Below are 25,143 nucleotides of genomic sequence, written 5' to 3' on the forward strand. Positions count from 1 at the left end.
CGTCACTGATAAGATGAATCATTAGTCATCAGAAACACCGAGGTCATCGACCTTCAAACTGTGCAAATCATTCGCTTATATTGACGCCTCAGGTTTTTTGTTTCTGTGGCAAAAATCAAATGACGTTAATATTTGAATCAGATAAATAAACACAAATGAAATAAATACAAAAGAGAAACTAAAGAGCTTTTAGTGTGAAGGAGACGACTGAGTGTTTGTTGATTTTATAGCATTTATGTTTTTGTAAAAAAAACATTTATTGCAATAACAAGAGTAAAATAACAAATTCAACAATATGAAAAACAACAGTGGAAAATGTAACGACAGCGGAACATGATCCACTTCACTGTCACAGGTTCGAGTCCCCAGAGAAAAATATCATCTGCTTGGAACATACGAAAAAACTCAAATGAATGTAATTGAATCTCATTCCAGTATTTTAGAACATCTGACTTATCATTATAGATTTATTTAATTTTTAATTTTATTGATTTTATTTGTATAGAGCGGCCAACGATGTAATTCACCCTCTGTTCCACTTGATGGCGATAATGCGCCATTTCGTTGTTTACCAATAAACACAGAAGAAGAAAGAAGCTTGTGAGAATAATTTCCGGGTGACGGAGTAACTTCCGGCTGTCACAAGTTCGAGTCCCTAGTGCTCAGGTTTAAAGTTGATTATTTATTATTGTATTTAAAAACGCAATACAATTAAAAAAGCTTCGTAACTTCCGGGTTGTCTTCCCCGGTCCTGTCCGGTTCTCTGACGGAGTTTCTCCGGAGCTCGGAGCAGGTTTGTGCCTAAAACCCACGTAACCTCTGCGCTGTGTCCGTTAGCTTAGCACAGATTAGCATGTAGCACGTAGACAGCTTCATATAGATCCAGTTTTAATTAAAGATGTAACCTTAGCTTAGCACATGTTAGAACTAGTTAGCACAGGTTAGAGCTGGTTAGTACATGTTAGCACAGGTTAGCACCGGTTAGAGCTGGTTAGTACTAGTTAGCACAGGTTAGAGCTGGTTAGTACATGTTAGTACTAGTTAGCACAGGTTAGAGCTGGTTAGTACATGTTAGTACTAGTTAGAGCTGGTTAGTACTGGTTGGCACAGGTTAGCATGTAGTTAGTTAGTATGTCACGATGTAGTTACACTAAGAATCTTCTCAGCAGATTCATGTTGTAACAAACTCGTAATGAAGAAGAACTGAAGCTCAGAGTTGTTCTTCATCTGGTGGGAGGAACTGACGTCAGTAGCATGTATTGATGAGACATGTGATGAAGAGGAGGAAAAGAGAAGCTCCACGTGTCCCCGACAGTGTGTGTGTGTGTATATATATATATATATATATATATTCATTCTCTTCAGGCCTATAGCAGCAGAGCTAAGATCTGCTTCTAGAAGCTGTTGTCACGATCAGCTGTTAGTTAACGACAGTAACAGCTGATCTCTGTTTCAGAAATGTCTTCGTTATGGAGCCTGAGGCCGTTTCTGACGTCACTGTTTCAAGGTACGTTTACTCCCCTTCACTTCCGCTGAACTAGACTTTGTTGGGATGAGCGATCACAGAAATGTGTAACTCAAACTAAGGCGGTGATGATAACCAAGTTACCACGGACATGTGATGCCTTCCGCAGGATGAAGCTCATTACCATAATCACCACAGTTCTTCTTGTTGCCAGTGAAAGTTTCAGGAGAGCATATGACAGCTTCGCTGCCTCGGGCAGAGCGCACGGAGCCGGGCATCGAACCAGGGACGCCTGACAGCTAAACCGTCAAACCGCAGATTCTCCTGGATTAATACAGACTTTATACAATGAGGTCAGGGGGATAAAGTCCGCAGATAATCCGAAGCGTCTCACTCGGACATTTGCGTTCAAACTTGCTCGTCCAGTTTCTGTCTGAAAGCAGCTTTAGTTCAGGATTACTCAAAAACTACCAGACGGATTTCCATGAAACTCAGTAAATATCCTTCATGTAGTGTTTCTCACAGAAGGAGATCAAACCTGTTTCAGTCGCTGCCGCGTGGTGGTGGTGGTGGTGGTGGGTGGTAGGTGTCCAGTGGAGGGACAGGTAGATGGTAGGTGTCCAGTGGAGGGACAGGTAGACGGTAGGTGTCCAGTGGAGGGACAGGTAGACGGTAGGTGTCCAGTGGAGGGACAGGTAGACGGTAGGTGTCCAGTGGAGGGACAGGTAGACGGGGCCGGGGAGGTTCACCTGCTCAGAACCGTCAGGTTACAGGAATGTGCAACGACGTGTTCATTTCACATTTCACTTCCTGTTTCTCTTTTCAACTCATGAATATTTATTAGCAGTCAAATTCCATCTAATGTTTTATATTAAAATGTGTTCTCTCCTGCAGCCTCCCATCATGCCTCTGCCTGGACGGGGCCCCTCCTCTCCAGGACGATGGCCACCCTCAACCAGATGCACCGGCAGGGGAAGCCCAAACCGCCTCCTAAAGCCGTCGGTGCCACGTTTGGCCGGCCCCAGCTGAAAGCGGTGATCCTGAAGACCATGATTCGAAAGCCCAAGAAGCCCAACTCCGCCAACAGGAAGTGCGCTCGGGTGCGTCTGTCCAATGGGAAGGAGGCAGTGGTGTTCATCCCCGGGGAGGGGCACAACCTGCAGGAGCACAACGTGGTGCTGGTGCAGGGCGGGAGGACGCAGGACCTGCCCGGGGTTAAACTCACCGTGGTCAGAGGCAAATATGACTGTGCTCACGTGGTGAAGAAGAAACAGTAGAGTGAGAGAGGGGAGCGTTCTTTCTCAGCTGTTTTATAAATGTTTGTGCTCTTTACTTTGCATCATCACGGTGACCTTGTCAAAGGTCAAGTCAGAAACATGTGGACGCACAGAGACGTGATTCTCCGGTTGTGCTCGTCAGATGTTGAAACCTGCTGCAGAGTTTTACTCCTGTTCAGACTCGAGCATTAGTGCAGCACTGATACTGGATCATAATGTTTATGTCACATGGGAATAATTAGAATGATCAATATGACTCTTTGTCTCAACCTAAATTCATGAATTCATATTTGAGGAGAATAATAAAGATGCCTCATGTCACACAAACCCAGATTTACCTGATACTGTTTGATTTCATTAATGCTGGTGAAATGTTTAAATCTCCAGTGAAACAGACGTCACATGTTGGATTTGTCATATTTACACGTGTCTGGTGAAAACATGAGGAAAGAGGAACTGTTGGATGTTTGTTTACAGCAGCTAATGGCTCTGAATGTGCGTGAGCGCCCTCCTGTGGCCGAGTGGACAGTAAACTCCTCTGGAGTCGTGTTGACTCTGTGTTGTAACTTCCCTGATGAATGGGACGGAGTTTATTTCAATCCTGCGTCACCAACACCACGATGTCGGAGGCAGATATCTTCACACCTGGAATAGTGGAGTCAATGCTTTACTTCTGGGGAACCGACTTCTTAAAGAACCTGATATTAAAACAAATGAAAGTGGTTGATAACTCTTATTGTTGAGTTTATTAATGTTATGACAGAGACCATGCAACTCTTACTTCTCTCAGACCAAGAAGCTGCAGGTCTCAAAGGCATCGGAGGAATATGAGCAGGTCATGTGATCAGTTCCAGTAACGATGAATATAACGTGAAGACTTTTTATTAAATGTGTCTCATTTACATTTCAAATGCAACTCAACGTTAGTTTGAGTCGTTTCTACTCAGCAGATCCCTGCAGTTCACGGTCCCGCCGGCAGCGGCAGCACCGAGCAGCTGCTGAACCAGGAGGCCTCCGTGTTTGAGTTCAGCTGCGCCCCCTGGCGGCGGGTTCTGACATGACGTCACGTGACGAGCTGAACTTTAACTCTCACACATTTAACATCAAACACCACCGAAGAAGAAACGAGTTCCTCGGCACCGCGGCGGTGGAGCTAAGCTACAACAACTGGAACACAGCTGGATTACGCTAAACTAACGCTAAGCTAACGCCAGGATAACGCTAGGAGAAAGCTAAGCTAGCGCTAGCCGCCCCCCCTCCGTCTGCTCCTGGCACCCCGTCAGGAGGCGCTGGTTCTCGGTGCCTTGCTCGTTTCCTCTCGTCAGAAAGCTACGGTAACGTTTCGTGTTCATTGTGTTTGGGTTGTGAAGGTTATTGATCTGCAGGCTAACTGTTAGCTTAGCATTCCACCTCCACACAGCTCAATGACATTAATTCAACATTTTAAAGACGATTGGTTTCACATCCGGTGATCCGCTTATCATCTGTCGATTAACCGAGTCTTTACTTTGATCTTGGAAACAGTTAAAACGCCTGTTTTCATTTCCAACTATTTAAATGTCTGTTTCTGTCCAAACTATGAATTTCACAACAGAGGATGAGAAAAATCTTCTTTTTAAAAATGATGTAAACTCGTATTTAGAAATCAAATTCCATGAAGCTGCGAAAACATGATTTTCAAGAGCTAAGTTTGAGAGAAATTTAAAATGAAATTGAATAAGTGTATTTGCAGCACTGAGTTGAAAGTGACCTCTCCAGCAGCAGAAGAGTTATTAGATCGAATGTGTTGAACCGGTTCTGGATGCTGAGGCAGTCCACACACCACAGACACCAAAGAGCAAACTGTCTTCATGACATTATCAAGGAACTGGTCAAACTTTGACCCGTCACTCTCACTTGTTCTCTACCTTTTACCACCTGAAGCTTTGTTAGGAATGAAAGACACCGAAGCTGCTTTGAGACACTGAACTTCGTAGATGCTCCGTACTTCCCCTGGAGGAGGTGCACGTGTGAACTAAGGCTAGGCGATAAAACGCCAAAGATAACTATCGCAAAATAACTTTTCCTCGATAGAAATATAAGACATGGTCGATACAACGTTGATGAACTCATTCCATCCATGTTTTGACAGACAACACGAACAGCCAATGATGAGAGTAGCGTCGTGCCGAACCAATGAAAACCCGAGCGACAGCGTTGCTGAAGAAGACGCCACATGGACACTGACCAAGGCTCAACAAGGACATTGTTGAAACGAAGGGTTCAAGGACCCAGGCGGTCGGCAGCTCGAATCCCAGCCCATGCCGAAGAGTCCTTTGGAAAGAGGTTGAACCCCGAATGACTCCTCATAGATGTTGAATGCACTAAGTGGAAGTCGCTCTGGATTAAAGCTTCAGCTAAATGAGCTGCTTCCTCTAATTAAGGCTCAACCCGCTTTATTTCTGATTGTTTTGAGCCACAGTTGAAGAAGTGTATAAAACCTCCTCCACAGCTTCTTCTTCTTCTTCTTCTTCTTCTTCTTCTTCAGTGGAGCTGCCGGCAGCTCGTCTGTGCCAATAGTCCTGCTGCTGCCGCTCTGTTCTTCTGTGGTCTTGCTGACCTGCCTCTGCTCTAACATCTCTATAGTCTTCTGCATCTCAGAGAACTGCTTCTGGAGGACCGCATTTTTATTTTCCAGATTCATGTTAGCCCGTTTGATTTTTTTTGCTTCCTCCGTTGTCTTTACAGCTGCAGTGTCTGACTGTTTGCACAAGCCTTTCACCATCATGTACTTTTCATTCACCGTCTCCAGTTGTTCACTGAGCTTCTGAATTTCATTCTTCAGGATTGTGTTCATCTGTTGGAATTCTTTAGCATCTACCTTGGCCTTTGAACTTGTATTTAACTGTTCGCACTGGTCTTTGGTCAGTTGGTACTTTTCTTTCATCATCTCCAGTTCTTTACTGAGCTCCTGATATTTCTTTTTCAAACTTGTGTTCATCTGCTGGAGTTGTTCTGCGTCCTCACATGCCTTTAAAGCTCACTTCCTGCACAGGCCTTCGTTCGGTTTGAACTTTTCTTTCGCTGTCGTCAGTTGTTCACTGAGCTCCTGATTTTTATTTTCCAGATCCGTGTTCATCCGTCTGAGTTCCTCTGCGTACCTCTCTGCCTCTGAAGCCACAGTATTTCCTAAATCTTTGTACCAGTCTGCAGTCACTTTGTACTTTTCTTTCATCGTCTCCAGCTCCTTCTCCCTCAGCTTCAGATGTTGGATTTCCTCCAGCTGCTCACTGTGCTGCGTAGCCGTGTCTCCGGCATCAGAGTCAGCGGCCTGTCTTTGCTCCTTTGTGTCCCTCAGCAACACGTTTTGGAGGCGCTTCATCCCATGGTTCTCATCCATTATCCTACAAAGTGTTTATTCTAATCAAAGCTGTAAATACTCTGATCTCTCTGATGTTCTCTGTTCCACGTGACATCTGTTCACTTGTGTCCGTCCTGGGAGACGGATCCTCACATGTGTCTCTGAGGTTTCTACCTTCTGTACCTGTTAAAGGTTTTAGTAGTTTGACTCTTGTTGAGGGTTAAGGACAGAGGACGTCTCACCTTGTTGAAGCCTATGAGACAAACTGTGATTTGTGAATATGGGCTTTACAAATAAAACTTGATTGATTGATTCTCTTCTTCTTCTTTTTGTTGTTTAATGGCGGGTGGCAGCTAACGTTAAAGGAGCATTACTGCAACGAATTCTCTTCATTCCTTCTCCGTTCTAAGGATATCTAACCATGGAATTCCTTTGATATCATAGATGCAGTGACGCCACAGATTGGGACGTCTCAAAGACTATTTCAAAAATATTTATTTGATTTTTGGAACAGGGAGATGATCACAGTGGATGGCGGTTATGCACCTTGGCGTTGGTGGCCACCGCCAATAAACCGAACAAAGAAGAAGAATGCAACGCTTTGGATGCCAGTTGCCGTAAAACCTCAAAGAAGAAGAAGAAGACGACACAGATTCCAGAATCTGTTTGTAATGTTTCCGATCTCGTCTTACACACTTCAACTGACTCCAGCAGCCGCCCCATAGACTCCCATGTTAACTGAGCTCGCCAACTCTCGATCAAATTACCAAAGTGTGTGATTTGTCATTTTTCTAAATATCTGTTAATTTATACCTAACCCTATTAATGTCTTTGTAAATAAATGATTTAAGTTTCAACTCTCAGCTTCTGGAATGAATGATATTCAGATCCTGCGTCATGATTTGCATTTTCTCTTACAAGTTATCGTATTTCAGTTAATTCTAGAATTTTGTTCAACATTCAACTTCCAGTAAATTATAACTTTAACTTTCCAAGTTTTGAGTCTGCTGTTCAACTTCTTACCACGTTTCTGAAGTTTCCTTCAGCTTCATCTTCCAACTGTTGATTCTTCATTTCAACTGATTCCATGTCCCTGTGCCGGCGGCAGCCAATGACCGGAGGCATTATGTTTTCGACTTGTCGGTCCGTCCCATCCTTGTGAACTATTCAAGGGAATTTCTTCAAATTTAATACCATTGTTTAGTTGGACTCAAAGATGAAATTATTACATTTTGGTGGTTGGTTATAAAGCTCATGTCAACCTCATGTTCTTGTGATATTTCAGAACACCTGTAGGGAATTTCATCACATTTGGCAGAAACACTCGGACACAACCCTTTCTTGACCCACAAACACATTATCTTTAGAACATCTCTAGAGTAACCTAGCAAATGTTAACGTAAGCTGCTTTTACACATGAACCAAACTCTGCAGATACCTGTATTTTCTCCGGAGGAGGTGCATATGTGAACATTAAGACCGAGTGAGAGGCTCCGCATTATCTGCGGACTTTCTCTGCCGGGCCCCCGAGTATAAAGTCCGTAGAAAGTCAGGAGAATTTGCTGTGAGAACACAGCAGGGGATAAAGCAGCGTCGTACACAAAGAAGATGAAGATTTCAAGAGAGTTTGAGGTGATAAGAGCTGAATCAGGCCCATTATCTGGAAAATTGTGTCCGCACATCTTGTGGAGTTAGTGTTTGTCCTGTGAAGCAGCAGCAGCAGATTGTCGGGTCAGACTCGAACATTCGGGCGAGGGGCGCACAGTGTAACACTGAAGCTTCAACAAGAGCAGCCGCTGTGTCGTCGACTGAGCGGAACTCTGGAAAACATCAAAACAACAGTTTAAGGCCAAAAGAAATCTGGTTTACACTTCTGATATCTACTTTCTAGGTTTTTCCAGAACTCTCAGCCACATCCTCTCGACTTCCTCCACAGGAACGGGAACAAGCCTCACACACACTTTTAATGTAGAATAAGCTGTCGATCTGATCAGGAAGTGACTGACGTCTCTTTGTGTCTTTTCCAGAGGTCTTGAGAGTCATCCAGTTGGAGCAGAGGATGAGGAGATGAATGGAGTGAATTTTGAAGCAGAACAAACAGGAGAGGACTGTCAAGGTCAGAGATTCCTACTTTCACCTTCATCTAAACATGTCGACTTAGCAGCATGTGGCAGCTGTTTGTGTTACGATAAAGGTCGTCCAGCTGCAGGGAGTCTTCCTATGAGCCCCGTCTCGTGCTGTGGTACAGGAGGACATCCTGTTTGAATCAGACATATCTGTGGTGACTCTGAGGTGTACAACCTGGAGGCACAGAGTGGATGCTGCCCACTCATTTTTAATAATAATTATACTGGTATCCGCATCGGCCCCATAAATCGATATGAGTCGGGCTCTAGTAACAACCCACTCCAGTATAATGAAAACGAGCTCTGCACCGTCACCAGTGAATCAGAGCCTGGATCTGCTGCTTCATGGAGGCAGACGTACAGGAGCAAGATGATTGGTCAGGCGTTGGGGCCCGGCTCAAACAAACCACAACCAAGCTGGTTGAAATGCAGCTGAATTTAGACCTGAAATCTGAATCTGTGTGGAGGCAGTTTGAGATGTTCATGTCAGTGTCGTTTCCTATAGGAGGAGCGACGGATCCAGACAAACCTGCTTTGAAACAAGGCAGCGGTCAGTCAAAATACCGTCACCGCTGTACAGTATGCAACAGAGAGTTCTCTCGTCCGTCCCGCCTGGCCGACCACATGGCCGCGCACTCAGGCGACAAACCACACAGCTGCTCCGTGTGTGGGAAGCGCTTCAGCAAAAAGATCAACGTGACGGTGCATCAGCGCGTTCACACCGGCGAGAAGCCGTACTCCTGTCCAGTCTGCGGGGTCAGCTACGCCCAGCTGGGCTGCCTGCGGAGGCACCGGCTCGGACACGCCGCTGAGAAGCCCCACCAATGCTCGGTATGTGGGCGAGGATTCGTTCAGCGGCGGCATCTTGTACAACACGAACGGATGCACACAGGCGAGAGGCCGTTCTCCTGTCCGCTGTGTCCCAAGCGCTTTGCCTCTAGGACCGGGCTCAGCGGTCACCAGAAAACCCACAAAGAGGAGAACCTGCGCTCCTGCTCGTTCTGTGAGAAGGTTTTCTCCACCCCGTCGTCCTTTAGGGATCATGTGAGGCTCCACACGGGACAGAAACCCCACCCCTGCTCGTTGTGCCACAAGAGCTTCAACCGGCCGGGGCTGCTGAGGAAACACCTGCAGAAACACGCTGAGGAAGAAGACGTGCTCGAAGCTGCAAAGAGGGTGAGTCGGGCTTTTATGAACTGAATGTTTGGTGAGAAAGCAGTTCATTGTTTCTATAATTGGAGCGTTAGCTTTGTATATTTCAACTGGACTGTGGGTTGGTGGCTTCCTGTTCCAGTATTTAAAAAAAAAAGATAAAATTATATTGGTTATTGGTTATTTTAGTTTTGGTAATTGCTTTAATCTTCTAGTTAACGGTATCACAACATACAGATATTTGAATACAGCATACGTGAGGTGGCAGGGTCACACGTGCTAGGACTATTGGGAGTCGGTGCATTTATATATATTGAAGATATAAGATGTCCAACCCTTATGAGGGTGAGAAATGCTGAGATTTTACAGTTTAACATTAAAATCATTATAAAGACACTAATACAAACATAAACACAGATACTGGTATATCTATTAAAGTCTCGTATATCTGCAGATTTGTTTTTTGGTCAACCAATAAATCATTCAGGTCTTTAAAATTCCATCTGTGTGATCACACATTGTCTCAAACCTCAGGGGGAAACGTCTCATAGCTGCCTCCTGTGCCACAAAAGATTCTCCACCGCTGAGAAGCTGCAGCTGCACCAGCACTTCCACCAGAGGGTGCTGCACTTCAGCTGCGACACCTGTGGCCGAGGTTTCACCAGAGCGTCCCGGCTGAGCGAGCACGTCAGGTCTCACACCGGAGAAAAACCGTTTCAGTGCGCTGTCTGCAAGAAGCGGTTCTCCGTGCAGAGAGTGTTCAGGAAGCACCAGGAGATCCACAGCAAAGAGGGACGCGCCGCCCCTGACGAGTGGGCCCCTGCACGAGGAGACCACCAGGTGAGCTGATCCTCTGTCTGCCTGTGGAACTGGATCGAACCATTCATCTCATCCACTTCTCACCAGAGGAAGTTCACAAAACCTGAACGAACAGACGACCAGTGGGGGGGCAGTGTGTCCCCCTCAGTGGGGGGGCAGTGTGTCCTGATGTTCGTCCTGGCGACAATATTCACAGAATCACTTCCTATTTGTCTTCAAAGTAAAAGCACAGCATTCATTTTGTCGCTGCATTACAGAGCTTTTTATTTTGATAAGTTGTGAACTTGGGTCTGAAGATCGTCGGTTGTTTAACAGACTCTGAAATAGTCGACATGTGACGTATGAAACAATAACATCAGTTCAGGAAATCGATCAAACTTGTTTCTAAAGCAAATCTTTTTATTTTCCTGCTTAGATCGACGCTGTGGAGAAGCCTCACTGCTGCTCCGCTTGTGGAAAGACTTTCCCCACAGCCGCCAACCTGCGAGCGCACGTGAGGATCCACGTGTCCGACAGACCGCACTCCTGCAGCATCTGCTCCAAGAGCTTCCTGCGGCCCTGCCTGCTCCGCAAACACATGAGGATCCACATCAGAGACGGACTCATCGCCGACCCCGCCGACAAGGTGCGACACCCACAGAGGTTTGAGACGATGCACTGGTGTCACAGAAATAAGTCTCAAGATAAGACAAGTCTGTCTTTTCAAAACAAAGACAAATCTAGAGCCATGAAATGAATCCGACCTGTTGGTTCAGTTGATGTTTGCAGGAAAAGAACAAAGAACAAAGGGGTTGTAGATGAATTTGAGGTTTTGTTTCAGGAGTTCTGGTCAAACATGCAAACTGTGGAGGAGGAGGAGGAGGAGACGGAGGAGAAAAGAGGGATGAAGATGGAGGACGAAGAAGAAGACGGTCTGGACGACCAGATAAGAAATGTACATGTTCACATGGTTTGTTTTTATTCTGTTGCTCTGTTCTGGTGAAACATTGCTGCTTCCTGTCACATGACTCTCTCCCTGGACCCTTCACCACTCTGGATGACCCTGAACAGTCCGTCTCCTACAATAGAAACAAGGTGTTTCCTTACTCTTAACACACACTCTTTACTTTTTACTAACTATGACAGGACTTTTACACTGTACATACTTTGGAATCTCACTTCAGACTGCTGGGCGGTCCGAACGCCCCTGTGTACGTGTGAGGGAGCAACAGTTTCTGTGTCAAGGACATGAGATGAGATTCGTTTGTATTGATCCTCCAGGACTCAGGAGACCGTTTAGCCACCGCCGAGTCCTTCACCTGGACATCCAGCCCGCTGCCAGGTAACCATGACGACCGTGACCACTCTGCGTTGAGGAAGGACGACGGGGAAGGAAATGAGGACGGGGACGTCAGCGGTTTGATAAACTCTGATGGAGAGGAAGAGGAGTGGAGGCCGCCACTCACAGGTTGGTCACTGTGACTCAACTCTCACGTCACTTAACATAGTTTCTTTATTAACCTTTTTTAACTTTAATCTCATTCGCTCACTTCTCTTCTCTCTTCCTACCCAACCTTCCTTCCCTCGTCTCCTCTCTCCTCAGTTCAGAATCTCATTTTAAACTCATCATATTAAATCTGAAAGGATCCCGAGCTGTGAACCGGTGACGCTCAGTTTGTTTGGTACAAACAAGACGTTTTGAGAATTCTTAATATTATTATTATTACATTGACCAGTTTCAGCTGGAAGTTGAATAAATAGAAAATAAGCACATTTTCGTTCAGCTTAACTAAAAATAAAAATAAGATATTGAGTGATTCTTTTATTTTGTCCACCAGATTCAGCGAGCGGCTCGGAGACGCCGGCGGACAGCCGCGGTGACGGGAAAGGGAAACACTGTTGTCCCGTGTGCAGTCGCGACTGTTTCAAAGCGTCAGCGCTGCAGAAACACCTGAGGATTCACTCTGGCGAGCGTCCGTTCCAGTGCCCCACCTGCAGGAAGAGCTTCACGCAGCAGGTTCACATGACGGAGCACCTGAGGATTCACACCGGAGAGAAGCCCTACACCTGCACCGACTGCGGCAAGAGCTTCACCTTCTCCAGCGCTCTGCGCCGGCACCAGCGGCTGCACACTGATGCGCGACCGTACCAGTGCTCCGTCTGCCAGAAGACCTTCAAACAGCAGTGCTCGCTCAAGACCCACCTGCTGACGCACTCAGGAGTCCGCTACCAGTGTCCGCTCTGCAGCAAGAGCTTCAGCCGCGCCCTGGAGCTCACCTACCACGTGGACATGCACTCAGACGCACAGCCGTACTTCTGCGACATCTGCAAGAAGAACCTGAGTGGAGCCAGGATCTACCGCAACCACATGAAGAAACACGAGTCACAGACGCCACCACAGACTTCACCACAGACGCCACCACAGACGCCACCACGAGAAGGTGCAAAGGAAGCGGTCGGAGCCCCCGAGACTCTTTAAAGGATCGATTTGGTATTTTCCACGTTTGTGGTTCCTCCTGAAATCTGAGCACCGTTTGTTTTCTGAATAACTAAAGTCTTATTTTTCAAGGTGCTGGTTTGTAGCAAATACAAACTTGATCTGAAGGAGATGTGAGGCTCAGTTTGGGGTTTGTAACTTTAGGTGAATGAACCTGAACACGTTCCCGCAAATACAACTGGTTTTACATTTCTGTTATTGGTAAATAAACCAGAGACGGAACGTTCTTCAGTGACCTTTAAATGTGTCGGTAGCTTTTCATTTGGCTTCATGCTAAGCTAGGCTAACGTTATCCTGACACATCAATCTACACCTGGAATCTGTTTCTATTCTCCGACTGTGAACTGATCTCTGATTGGTCGATAGTCTTTTCTACTGCATTGCTTCTTCCAGTTTTTCCCACAGACTGTAAATAAAGATGGACGTCATGAGAACTCCTGGAAGTGACACTAGGCCATCTCCATCGCCCCCTGGTGTCCGGCTGCAGTATATGTCATAAACCCCTCCTCCATGTTAGCAGGTGGGACATGGACAAAACAGAAAAACAAAGTAGACGTTAAATAAATGTTTGTAAAGATGTTTCTGTCGTCAGTTTGGTTTGAATCAGTCATTTGATATAAAAACAGGCTGAGACGTGATGATTGACAGCTGAGACTGACTCCTGATTGGCTGAGAGTATGTGTGGGTGGGACCTCGATACCTGCTGCACAGACTCTGTAAACAACGTCATCACCACAAGGTGGCAGAGTTTGTATCTGAGATATTTGGCTGTTCTACGGGGACTGACGTTAGAAACCTGTGAAGAGTCCAAGAAACCAGGGAAACTAACGTCATCGTGTTTTTAATATGTTCAATAAAGTGACTGAGACACAAAATATCAAACAGCAGCTGGAGGAAATAATTAGAAGAGTTGAAAGACAAAATGATGGAAGGTCTGATGAGGTTTAGTTGTGCAGTAACATGGTGTCACGTGATGGAGGAAGGAGCCAATGAGCAGCTCCACCAGTTCTTCTGTTTCTCTGCACAGGAGAATGAAGCCCTGGGTCGTTGGGGCTCAGGGACGTCCCAGAGACATCACAGGGACGTCACAGGGACGTCCCAGAGACGTCACAGAGACGTCCCAGAGACGTCACAGGGACGTCACAGGGACGTCACAGGGACGTCACAGAGAAGTCACAGGGACGTCACAGAGAGTTCACAGGGACGTCACAGGGACGTCACAGAGACGTCACAGAGAAGTCACAGAGACGTCACAGGGACGTCACAGAGAGTTCACAGGGACGTCACAGGGACGTCACAGAGACGTCCCAGAGACATCACAGGGACGTCACAGGGACGTCCCAGAGACGTCACAGGGACGTCACAGGGACGTCACAGAGACGTCACAGGGACGTCACAGGGACGTCCCAGAGACGTCACAGGGACGTCACAGGGACGTCACAGGGACGTCACAGAGAGGTCACAGAGACGTCACAGGGACGTCACAGAGACGTCACAGGGACGTCACAGGGACGTCACAGGGAAGTCACAGGGACGTCACAGAGACGTCCCAGAGACGTCACAGGGACGTCACAGAGACGTCCCAGAGACGTCACAGGGACGTCACAGAGAAGTCACAGGGACGTCACAGAGACGTCCCAGAGACGTCACAGGGACGTCACAGGGACGTCACAGGGAAGTCACAGGGACGTCACAGGGACGTCACAGGGACGTCACAGGGACGTCACAGGGACGTCACAGAGAATAAAGGTGTCGTTGTAGAGTCAGTTATAAATAATGTTATATGTTAAGATTATAGTTATGGGATGAGCAGTAAATCCAGTGTCCCCTAGAGGCTGCAGAATTCATCACAGCCACAAGACACTCGCTGTGTGTCGTGTGAAAACTGTCCAGAGGAGGTCAGTAGAGGGACAGGTCCCGGAGTCGAGCTGTGATCCTGCTCCCCCAGGGGGCGCTGTCAGGGGGAGTAGGTGCAGCCTCCCCTCTGAGCTGCAGGATAGTCAGGCTGCTGCTGGTCTGTCTGACACTTGGACATCGAGCCTCAACACCGATCTTCCTCTTTTACCTTTCAGCTGATCTCTGGACCGTCAGCAGGACATGTCCAACAGCTCCGAGAGAAACACGACGGCCGCGGTCGACTGGTCTGAGGTCAGTTCCCCATCTGTCCACGTGCAGCCTGGTTCTGTCTGTTGATGCAGTTTCATGTTGACGGGGCTGGAGCTCGTGTTGTTCTGGTTTCATCTCTTCTTCACCTGAGGTCCACTCAGAACCAGTACAGGCTCCGGAGACGGTTCGGCTGTTTCAATAAGAAGTTTAATCAAATTCAACATCAGGACTGAAAACTGAACTTTTACCAGAGAGATCGAAATCGCACCTGCTGCTCAGTGACGTGTGCAAACAGAGAAACGAGATTTGTATTATTTGACTTATTGTGATATGACTCATACAGTTAGTGGATTTTTATATATTTAACTTTTACTGAAGAAAATATCAAACTGTCTCGCAGGATGTTTGCTCACATGTGAAGAACATAACGAGAAGCAAACTGCTGCATTCCATATATTTATACATTTACATATATGATTATTAGTATGTAGTTGTGACACGTTCAGATTCTTCAGGAACAGTTTCTGTGATTCAGATGTTAAACTTCGCTGTGAAGGATTATTGAAAAAACATTTGTTCAACCAGTTATTTTATGTTTTGTCATAATTGAACATGTAATGTTGCAGCTTTCAACAGAAATATAACATGTACAACAATAACCGGTTTGTACAGTTTACTTCATATTGTTACTGAAGTTTACTGGTAAAAACCTGTGAACAGTCAGTTTGAGTTCATCAGTTTAGAAAGTGACGAGTTTCCTGATGAGAAGAAGAAACGTGTTCGATGCTGCTGCTCGTTTTCTATTTCAACTTCACACCTGATGTTTTTGTTCTTATCAATAATCAATAATCCCACAAACTCAATGTCTCCGTCATGTGTATTTTCCCTCTGAGCCCCGTCATCACTGTGACATCACTGTGACATCACTGTTAGTGTCAGCCAGAAGGGATGAAAGTCACAAGTAGATTTTTCCTTTTGCATTTTGACAGTTAAGTTGATATTTAGTGAATATTTCATGTTTTGTGATTTATTCAAAAAGTTTGACTTTTATCTTGAAATCTCGACTTTTTCCTCAAAATACAAAATGGAAGAAAATCTTCTTTTATTTTTATTTTTTTCTCTCTGGTTTTAAACGTGTGTTTTGCTGCCTCACGTGTTGTTGTTGTTGTTTCCTGTCGCAGGTGTATGAAGCCGTCAGGTGCGTCCAGCTGGTCATGGCTCTGCTCAGGTCAGTGATGTCATCACACAACTTCAGTCTGATGAACTGTTAAATCTGTTTCTACACTTTCATTTCACCCAACAAGTTTGTTTCCCCCTGAAACATGATGACGTGAACGTGTTGTGAACTCTGTGGCTCTGTGTTGCAGTGTCCTGGGCTCGGGCTCCGTCATCGTCTGTGTGATGTCACAGAGACTCAGCCGGACGCCGGAGGTCAGTCGCTCGCTGTCAGAGTTTAACAGACCTGGGTCACATGAGACAGAAGCAAACAAACTCAAACTCTGCTGCTGCTGCAGAGGAGAATGAATCAGGAACCTGAAGCAGCACAATGTGACTTTGTGTTTCAGCTTCAGCCTCTTTTCCTGCTCAGCGTGTCCGACCTGCTGCTCGCCCTCTGCTGGCTGATCGGAGCCGCTGTGTTCTCAGAGAGCTGCAGCGGCCTCAGCACACACTGCTACAACCTGCACACTGTGGAGCAGGTAACACAACCTAACACACTGCTACAACCTGCACACTGTGGAGCAGGTAACACAACAACACACACTGCTACAACCTGCACACTGTGGAGCAGGTAACACAACAACACACACTGCTACAACCTGCACACTGTGGAGCAGGTAACACAACAACACACACTGCTACAACCTGCACACTGTGGAGCAGGTAACACAACAACACACACTGCTACAACCTGCACACTGTGGAGCAGGTAACACAACAACACACACTGCTACAACCTGCACACTGTGGAGCAGGTAACACAACCTAACACAACAACACACACTGCTACAACCTGCACACTGTGGAGCAGGTAACACAACCTAACACAACAACACACACTGCTACAACCTGCACACTGTGGAGCAGGTAACACAACCTAACACAACAACACACACTGCTACAACCTGCACACTGTGGAGCAGGTAACACAACCTAACACAACAACACACACTGCTACAACCTGCACACTGTGGAGCAGGTAACACAACCTAACACAACAACACACACTGCTACAACCTGCACACTGTGGAGCAGGTAACACAATGTAACACAACAACACACACTGCTACAACCTGCACACTGTGGAGCAGGTAACACAACCTAACACAACAACACACACTGCTACAACCTGCACACTGTGGAGCAGGTAACACAATGTAACACAACAACACACACTGCTACAACCTGCACACTGTGGAGCAGGTAACACAATGTAACACAACAACACACACTGCTACAACCTGCACACTGTGGAGCAGGTAACACAACCTAACACAACAACACACACTGCTACAACCTGCACACTGTGGAGCAGGTAACACAATGTAACACAACAACACACACTGCTACAACCTGCACACTGTGGAGCAGGTAACACAACAACACACACTGCTACAACCTGCACACTGTGGAGCAGGTAACACAACCTAACACAACAACACACACTGCTACAACCTGCACACTGTGGAGCAGGTAACACAATGTAACACAACAACACACACTGCTACAACCTGCACACTGTGGAGCAGGTAACACAACAACACACACTGCTACAACCTGCACACTGTGGAGCAGGTAACACAACCTAACACAACAACACACACTGCTACAACCTGCACACTGTGGAGCAGGTAACACAACCTAACACAACAACACACACTGCTACAACCTGCACACTGTGGAGCAGGTAACACAACAACACACACTGCTACAACCTGCACAATGTGGAGCAGGTAACACAACAACACACACTGCTACAACCTGCACACTGTGGAGCATGTAACACAACAACACACACTGCTACAACCTGCACAATGTGGAGCAGGTAACACAACAACACACACTGCTACAACCTGCACACTGTGGAGCAGGTAACACAACAACACACACTGCTACAACCTGCACACTGTGGAGCAGGTAACACAACAACACACACTGCTACAACCTGCACAATGTGGAGCAGGTAACACAACAACACACACTGCTACAACCTGCACACTGTGGAGCAGGTAACACAACCTAACACAACAACACACACTGCTACAACCTGTTATTATTCACATGTTATTATTCACTTGGGCCAGTTTTACTTATTAAGACGTTTGAAGAAGAAACTGTGACAATTCAGTTTCTTTAAGTTTTGACCTTTTCCAACGGCTGAAGGTCGAAGGACAAACCACTGAGAGTTTCTCTAAAATCAGGAACCTTCATGTGAAGTTGAAGTTCAATCGTTCAGGAAACTCTCAACTTCCTGCGGAGAAACGCTCCTGAAAGCAAACGTCACACAAAGTGATTCACTGAATCTGATTCTGCACATTTGAAATGACGAGCACGTGTGTGTGCACGTTGATGCTTCAACATCATCAGACACCGTCACATCAGTTTAAATGAGCTGAATTTAAAAGTTTCACAAACTGTCTCAGGACTCGTGTTTCAGTCCAACACAGGAAGTGACGTTCATGAACAGGTTGGAGATCAACGGTGAAAACAGAAGCTCCGTGATGGAGGAGAAACTTCATGGACTGAAGTCTGTGCTGCTGCTGGTGCTTATGTGACCTGGATGACCTCTGAGGTCATGACGCAGGGTCCTGATTGGTCAGATTGGATCTGAACTGGGCCAGTGAGAGATGAAGTAGAGCAGCACAAGAGAAAACATGAGGAAACATTCCTGACCTACATCCTTTGTTCAGAGGCAGCGAGCTCAGCTGCTGCTTTTATCCCTGAGAGACGTGAACGTGACACCAGCGTGCACGGTCACGCTCAAAGAGAGTGCACGTGAACACCTGTACCACAGAAGAAGAGAGTTTACGGCCCCGTCCCAATTCCTCTCCCTGTGCCCTTCCCCTGGATATGAAGTGTCCTTCGCTAGGAGTGTCTCCTTTGCTTCCTCTGTTTGTGAAGCATGAGGGAGTTTCCTGAATACACTGTGGGTTAGAGGGCCACGGCCCTACATCCCATAGAGACACAGAACATCACTAAACCTCCATCCCATAGAGACACAGAACATCACTAAACCTCCATCCCATAGAGACACAGAACATCACTAAACCTCCATCCCATAGAGACACAGAACATCACTAAACCTCCATCCCATAGAGACACAGAACATCACTAAACCTCCATCCCATAGACACAGAACATCACTAAACCTCCATCCCATAGAGACACAGAACATCACTAAACCTCCATCCCATAGAGACACAGAACATCACTAAACCTCCATCCCATAGAGACACAGAACATCACTAAACCTCCATCCCATAGAGACACAGAACATCACTAAACCTCCATCCCATAGAGACACAGAACATCACTAAACCTCCATCCCATAGAGACACAGAACATCACTAAACCTCCATCCCATAGAGACACAGAACATCACTAAACCTCCATCCCATAGAGACACAGAACATCACTAAACCTCCATCCCATAGAGACACAGAACATCACTAAACCTCCATCCCATAGAGACACAGAACATCACTAAACCTCCATCCCATAGAGACACAGAACATCACTAAACCTCCATCCCATAGACACACAGAACATCACTAAACCTCCATCCCATAGAGACAGAGAACATCACTAAACCTCCATCCCATAGAGACACAGAACATCACTAAACCTCCATCCCATAGACACACAGAACATCACTAAACCTCCATCCCATAGACACACAGAACATCACTAAACCTCCATCCCATAGAGACACAGAACATCACTAAACCTCCATCCCATAGAGACACAGAACATCACTAAACCTCCATCCCATAGAGACACAGAACATCACTAAACCTCCATCCCATAGAGACACAGAACATCACTAAACCTATCATCCCATAGAGACGACAGAACATCACTAAAACCTCCATCCCATAGCAAGACACAGAACATGCACTAAACCTCCCATCCCAGTCGAGGACCACGAACATCACTAAACCTGCCATCCCATAGAGACACAGAACATCACTAAACCTCCATCCCATAGAAGGACACAGAACATCACTAAACCTCCCATACCCATAGAGGACACATGAAACATCACTAAACCTCCATCCCATAGACACACAGAACTATCACTAAACCTTCCATCCCTAGGAGACCGAACATCACTAAACCCTCCCATCCCATAGAGACACAGAACATTACACTAAACCTCCATCCCATAGACACACAGAACATCACTAAAACCTCCATCCATAGAGACACAGAACAGCACTAAACCTCCATCCCCATAGGCGACACAGAACATCACTAAACCTCCATCCCATAGACCACAGAAGCATCACTAAACCTCCATCCCATAGAGACACTAGAACATCACCTAAACCTCCCTTCCCATAGACACACAGAACATCACTAAACCTCCATCCCATAGACACAGAACATCACTAAACCTCCCATTCCCATAGAGACACAGAACATCACTAAACCTCCATCCCATAGACTGGACACAGAACATCACTAAACCATCCATCCCATAGACACACAGAACATCACTAAACCTCCATCCCATAGAGACACAGAACATCACTAAACCTCCATCCCATAGAGACACAGAACATCACTAAACCTCCATCCCATAGAGACACAGAACATCACTAAACCTCCATCCCATAGAGACACAGAACATCACTAAACCTCCATCCCATAGAGACACAGAACATCACTAAACCTCCATCCCATAGAGACACAGAACATCACTAAACCTCCATCCCATAGAGACACAGAACATCACTAAACCTCCATCCCATAGACACACAGAACATCACTAAACCTCCATCCCATAGACACACAGAACATCACTAAACCTCCATCCCATAGAGACACAGAACATCACTAAACCTCCATCCCATAGAGACACAGAACATCACTAAACCTCCATCCCATAGAGACACAGAACATCACTAAACCTCCATCCCATAGACACACAGAACATCACTAAACCTCCATCCCATAGAGACACAGAACATCACTAAACCTCCATCCCATAGAGACAGAGAACATCACTAAACCTCCATCCCATAGAGACACAGAACATCACTAAACCTCCATCCCATAGACACACAGAACATCACTAAACCTCCATCCCATAGAGACAGAGAACATCACTAAACCTCCATCCCATAGAGACACAGAACATCACTAAACCTCCATCCCATAGAGACACAGAACATCACTAAACCTCCATCCCATAGAGACACAGAACATCACTAAACCTCCATCCCATAGAGACACAGAACATCACTAAACCTCCATCCCATAGAGACACAGAACATCACTAAACCTCCATCCCATAGAGACACAGAACAGAACATCACTAAACCTCCATCCCATAGAGACACAGAACATCACTAAACCTCCATCCCATAGAGACACAGAACATCACTAAACCTCCATCCCATAGAGACACAGAACATCACTAAACCTCCATCCCATAGAGACACAGAACATCACTAAACCTCCATCCCATAGAGACACAGAACATCACTAAACCTCCATCCCATAGACACACAGAACATCACTAAACCTCCATCCCATAGAGACAGAGAACATCACTAAACCTCCATCCCATAGACACAGAACATCACTAAACCTCCATCCCATAGACACACAGAACATCACTAAACCTCCATCCCATAGAGACACAGAACATCACTAAACCTCCATCCCATAGAGACACAGAACATCACTAAACCTCCATCCCATAGACACAGAACATCACTAAACCTCCATCCCATAGAGACACAGAACATCACTAAACCTCCATCCCATAGACACACAGAACATCACTAAACCTCCATCCCATAGACACAGAACATCACTAAACCTCCATCCCATAGAGACACAGAACATCACTAAACCTCCATCCCATAGAGACACAGAACATCACTAAACCTCCATCCCATAGACACACAGAACATCACTAAACCTCCATCCCATAGACACACAGAACATCACTAAACCTCCATCCCATAGAGACACAGAACATCACTAAACCTCCATCCCATAGAGACACAGAACATCACTAAACCTCCATCCCATAGAGACAGAACATCACTAAACCTCCATCCCATAGACACACAGAACATCACTAAACCTCCATCCCATAGAGACACAGAACATCACTAAACCTCCATCCCATAGAGACACAGAACATCACTAAACCTCCATCCCATAGAGACACAGAACATCACTAAACCTCCATCCCATAGACACAGAACATCACTAAACCTCCATCCCATAGAGACACAGAACATCACTAAACCTCCATCCCATAGAGACAGAACATCACTAAACCTCCATCCCATAGAGACACAGAACATCACTAAACCTCCATCCCATAGAGACACAGAACATCACTAAACCTCCATCCCATAGAGACACAGAACATCACTAAACCTCCATCCCATAGAGACACAGAACATCACTAAACCTCCATCCATAGACACACAGAACATCACTAAACCTCCATCCCATAGAGACACAGAACATCACTAAACCTCCATCCCATAGAGACACAGAACATCACTAAACCTCCATCCCATAGAGACACAGAACATCACTAAACCTCCATCCCATAGACACACAGAACATCACTAAACCTCCATCCCATAGAGACACAGAACATCACTAAACCTCCATCCCATAGAGACACAGAACATCACTAAACCTCCATCCCATAGAGACACAGAACATCACTAAACCTCCATCCCATAGAGACACAGAACATCACTAAACCTCCATCCCATAGAGACACAGAACATCACTAAACCTCCATCCCATAGAGACACAGAACATCACTAAACCTCCATCCCATAGAGACACAGAACATCACTAAACCTCCATCCCATAGAGACACAGAACATCACTAAACCTCCATCCCATAGAGACACAGAACATCACTAAACCTCCATCCCATAGAGACACAGAACATCACTAAACCTCCATCCCATAGAGACACAGAACATCACTAAACCTCCATCCCATAGAGACACAGAACATCACTAAACCTCCATCCCATAGAGACACAGAACATCACTAAACCTCCATCCCATAGAGACACAGAACATCACTAAACCTCCATCCCATAGAGACACAGAACATCACTAAACCTCCATCCCATAGAGACAGAACTCTAAAGTGTGTTTGTTCCATCAGGTTCTCTACATGTCCTCGTTCTTCTACACACTGAACTACATGTGGAACCTTTACAGAGGAGTGAGAGAGAAGCTCTACAGCTGCCTGGAGGGATACTCTGTACAGGTACACACACCTGGACACACACCTGGACACACACCTGCACACACACCTGGACACACACCTGGACACACACCTGGACACACACCTGCACACACACCTGCACACACACCTGCACACACACCTGCACACACACTCAGGTACACATGTGACACAGATTACTAACACAACAAGCTGCAGCCTGTGTTCAGAGTGTGATGAAACATGTGAACAGTGATGAAGACGAGATGCTCTTCTTCTTGTGTTCCCAGTTTTCTAACAGAGTGAGAACAGCTGATAAAACCACGGCTCTGCTCTCAGGGTCAGTTCCAATCTTCATTTTCCTCCAGGCTATAAGCACATACATGTAACATGCGTGTTGACGGAGAACCTGTTCACAGGCTGGTTCCTCTGCTGCTCATGACGCCCGTGTTCATACAAGGAAACATCAGCCAATGTCAGACCAACTTCAGTCTGCCGTACAGGTGAGGAGATTATTATTATACATTTGAAATGATTAAGAGAAAATTAGTTCAAAATCGATTTCATCTTTGTGCGATGTTTTATTTGTGTTTTGACCCTCGTCGCGCACCGTACCAAACCAGGTGTCTGCTGATGGACACTGGAGCGCTGTACCTGACCTCAGAGCTCCAGCAGCCAATCAGAGCCTGCCGCCTGCTGCACACCTACGCCATCGCCGTCTTCCTCATCACCTTCGTCCTCACGCTCCTCATCATCACAGTGAGTTTGCGCTCGTAAAAACGTGGCCGTTCATTTACCACTAAACAAGATGGCGGCCTCGCTCTCCTCCCTCTGCTGTAGGTCTTCATGGTGAAAGCGCGTCGCATTTACAGGCGGGTTGTGACCTCAAGCGGTTACCTTGGCAACGAGCAGCGGACCTCTTTCCGTGTGATGGACCGACGGATGCTGCTGTACCCGCTGGTCTTCATCCTCTGCTGGGGTCCAGGTCTGTCCCCTTACTCAATCACCATGGTTACTGAGGGATGGGACAGGGAGCTGTCCGATTGGCTGCTACGGTTCCAGTGATGGAAGTAGCAGGGTTAAGATATATATATATATGTATATATGTATATGTGTATATATGTATATGTGTATATGTGTATATGTGTATAGAAGTTGCTTTTAAACATGAATCTGACGGTTTGTCTTCCCTCAGCCGTGGCCCTGGCGTTCCTGCGGGTGGTGAAGCCGTCAGCGTGTCAGGGCGAATCCGCGGCCGTCCTCTACGTCTCACAGGTCAGGACTGTCTCTTTAAGAACACAACTGGCAACCAGACCAATCAGAGATGTTCACTCTGGCTCCTCCTCCCATTCGACCAGATGTCCATCTGTCTTACACGTGACATCACAATGTCCCAGATCATGTCCCATCGTGCCCGCCGGTTAGGGGACGATTCAGGAGCTCCACCTCTCTGCCGTCTCCACATGTGAAAGACAAACTCCCGACACTAAGTTGTGGACATTCTCTGGAGTTCATGTCGGACACAGTCCTGCTGGTGTCTCCATGTTTAAACTTCAGTTTCTGAGACACCATCAGTAGATGATTCTTCTGAAAAGTAAAAGGTCCCGTTCACACGGTTTCATTTGTTATGTCACTGAGACCAAAACGTTAGAAACTGAAGATATGACGTGGATTTGTTGAGTGTAATCTTTATGAACTTTCAGTGACTCGTCTTCTGTCCACAGACGTTCACCTCGGCCTCGCAGGGTTTCCTCAACTGTCTGGTCTACGGCTGGATGCACACAAGCCTTCGCCGCGCCGGCAGGTCGATTCTGTCTCGGGACGTGGACACTCAGACGCCTCTGCTGTCGTCACAGAAGAAGAAAAACTACCAGGCGCTGCCCCACATCAGCTGAGACAGACAGACAGACAGGGAGGGACAAACTGTTCACTACATCTGCAGT

The 25,143-nt window shown here is 46.4% G+C and overlaps 3 protein-coding genes across 4 annotated transcripts in view; all 3 read left to right on the top strand.

Annotated features, from left to right (window-relative positions):
• The first annotated feature begins 575 nt into the window (after window positions 1–575).
• On the top strand, window positions 576–3,084 carry mrps12 (mitochondrial ribosomal protein S12). Of its 2 annotated transcripts, none has more exons than XM_034610540.1 (3): window positions 576–666; window positions 1,457–1,507; window positions 2,360–3,084. In XM_034610540.1, exons 2-3 carry the CDS (start codon window positions 1,459–1,461, stop codon window positions 2,740–2,742), a joined length of 432 nt encoding a protein of 143 aa, XP_034466431.1. In that variant the 5' UTR covers window positions 576–666; window positions 1,457–1,458; the 3' UTR covers window positions 2,743–3,084. The 2 variants fall into 2 exon arrangements, with proteins under 2 accessions (XP_034466431.1, XP_034466430.1); XM_034610539.1 differs by having other exon boundaries at window positions 605–793.
• A 691-nt stretch (window positions 3,085–3,775) lies between these two features.
• LOC117776544 (zinc finger protein 2 homolog) lies at window positions 3,776–13,172 on the top strand. Its single transcript, XM_034610536.1, has 8 exons — window positions 3,776–4,076; window positions 8,110–8,198; window positions 8,714–9,384; window positions 9,895–10,200; window positions 10,595–10,804; window positions 11,000–11,113; window positions 11,440–11,626; window positions 11,997–13,172. Exons 2-8 carry the CDS (start codon window positions 8,150–8,152, stop codon window positions 12,635–12,637), a joined length of 2,178 nt encoding a protein of 725 aa, XP_034466427.1. The 5' UTR covers window positions 3,776–4,076; window positions 8,110–8,149; the 3' UTR covers window positions 12,638–13,172.
• Window positions 13,173–14,660: 1,488 nt separating this feature from the next.
• The window catches only part of tmem116 (transmembrane protein 116), a 10,924-nt gene continuing 441 nt past the window's right edge, over window positions 14,661–25,143 (top strand). The window contains exons 1-11 of the mRNA XM_034612056.1: window positions 14,661–14,803; window positions 15,943–15,989; window positions 16,129–16,192; window positions 16,327–16,458; window positions 23,141–23,245; window positions 23,491–23,540; window positions 23,620–23,703; window positions 23,824–23,959; window positions 24,041–24,185; window positions 24,396–24,475; window positions 24,925–25,143. The exon at window positions 24,925–25,143 is cut by the window's right edge and continues 441 nt beyond it. Coding sequence (XP_034467947.1) covers window positions 14,753–14,803; window positions 15,943–15,989; window positions 16,129–16,192; window positions 16,327–16,458; window positions 23,141–23,245; window positions 23,491–23,540; window positions 23,620–23,703; window positions 23,824–23,959; window positions 24,041–24,185; window positions 24,396–24,475; window positions 24,925–25,095 — 1,065 coding nt within the window. The 5' untranslated portion in view covers window positions 14,661–14,752 and the 3' untranslated portion in view covers window positions 25,096–25,143. The remainder of the gene's footprint in view (window positions 14,804–15,942; window positions 15,990–16,128; window positions 16,193–16,326; window positions 16,459–23,140; window positions 23,246–23,490; window positions 23,541–23,619; window positions 23,704–23,823; window positions 23,960–24,040; window positions 24,186–24,395; window positions 24,476–24,924) is intronic.

The sequence above is a fragment of the Hippoglossus hippoglossus genome, chromosome 16, assembly GCF_009819705.1.
Source record: "Hippoglossus hippoglossus isolate fHipHip1 chromosome 16, fHipHip1.pri, whole genome shotgun sequence".
NCBI classification, from domain to species: domain Eukaryota; kingdom Metazoa; phylum Chordata; class Actinopteri; order Pleuronectiformes; family Pleuronectidae; genus Hippoglossus; species Hippoglossus hippoglossus.

What these genes read in the sequence shown, in the direction of transcription:
- LOC117776544 (XM_034610536.1), top strand. Translation starts at nt 8,150, where the DNA reads ATGAATGGAGTGAATTTTGAAGCAGAACAAACAGGAGAGGACTGTCAA. An exon ending in CTGCACGAGGAGACCACCAG is followed by an intron (nt 10,201 to 10,594) that starts GTGAGCTGATCC and finishes TTTCCTGCTTAG; the next exon opens with ATCGACGCTGTGGAGAAGCC. An exon ending in TGGACGACCAGATAAGAAAT is followed by an intron (nt 11,114 to 11,439) that starts GTACATGTTCAC and finishes TTGATCCTCCAG; the next exon opens with GACTCAGGAGACCGTTTAGC.
- mrps12 (XM_034610540.1), top strand. Translation starts at nt 1,459, where the DNA reads ATGTCTTCGTTATGGAGCCTGAGGCCGTTTCTGACGTCACTGTTTCAA. An exon ending in TCTGACGTCACTGTTTCAAG is followed by an intron (nt 1,508 to 2,359) that starts GTACGTTTACTC and finishes TCTCTCCTGCAG; the next exon opens with CCTCCCATCATGCCTCTGCC.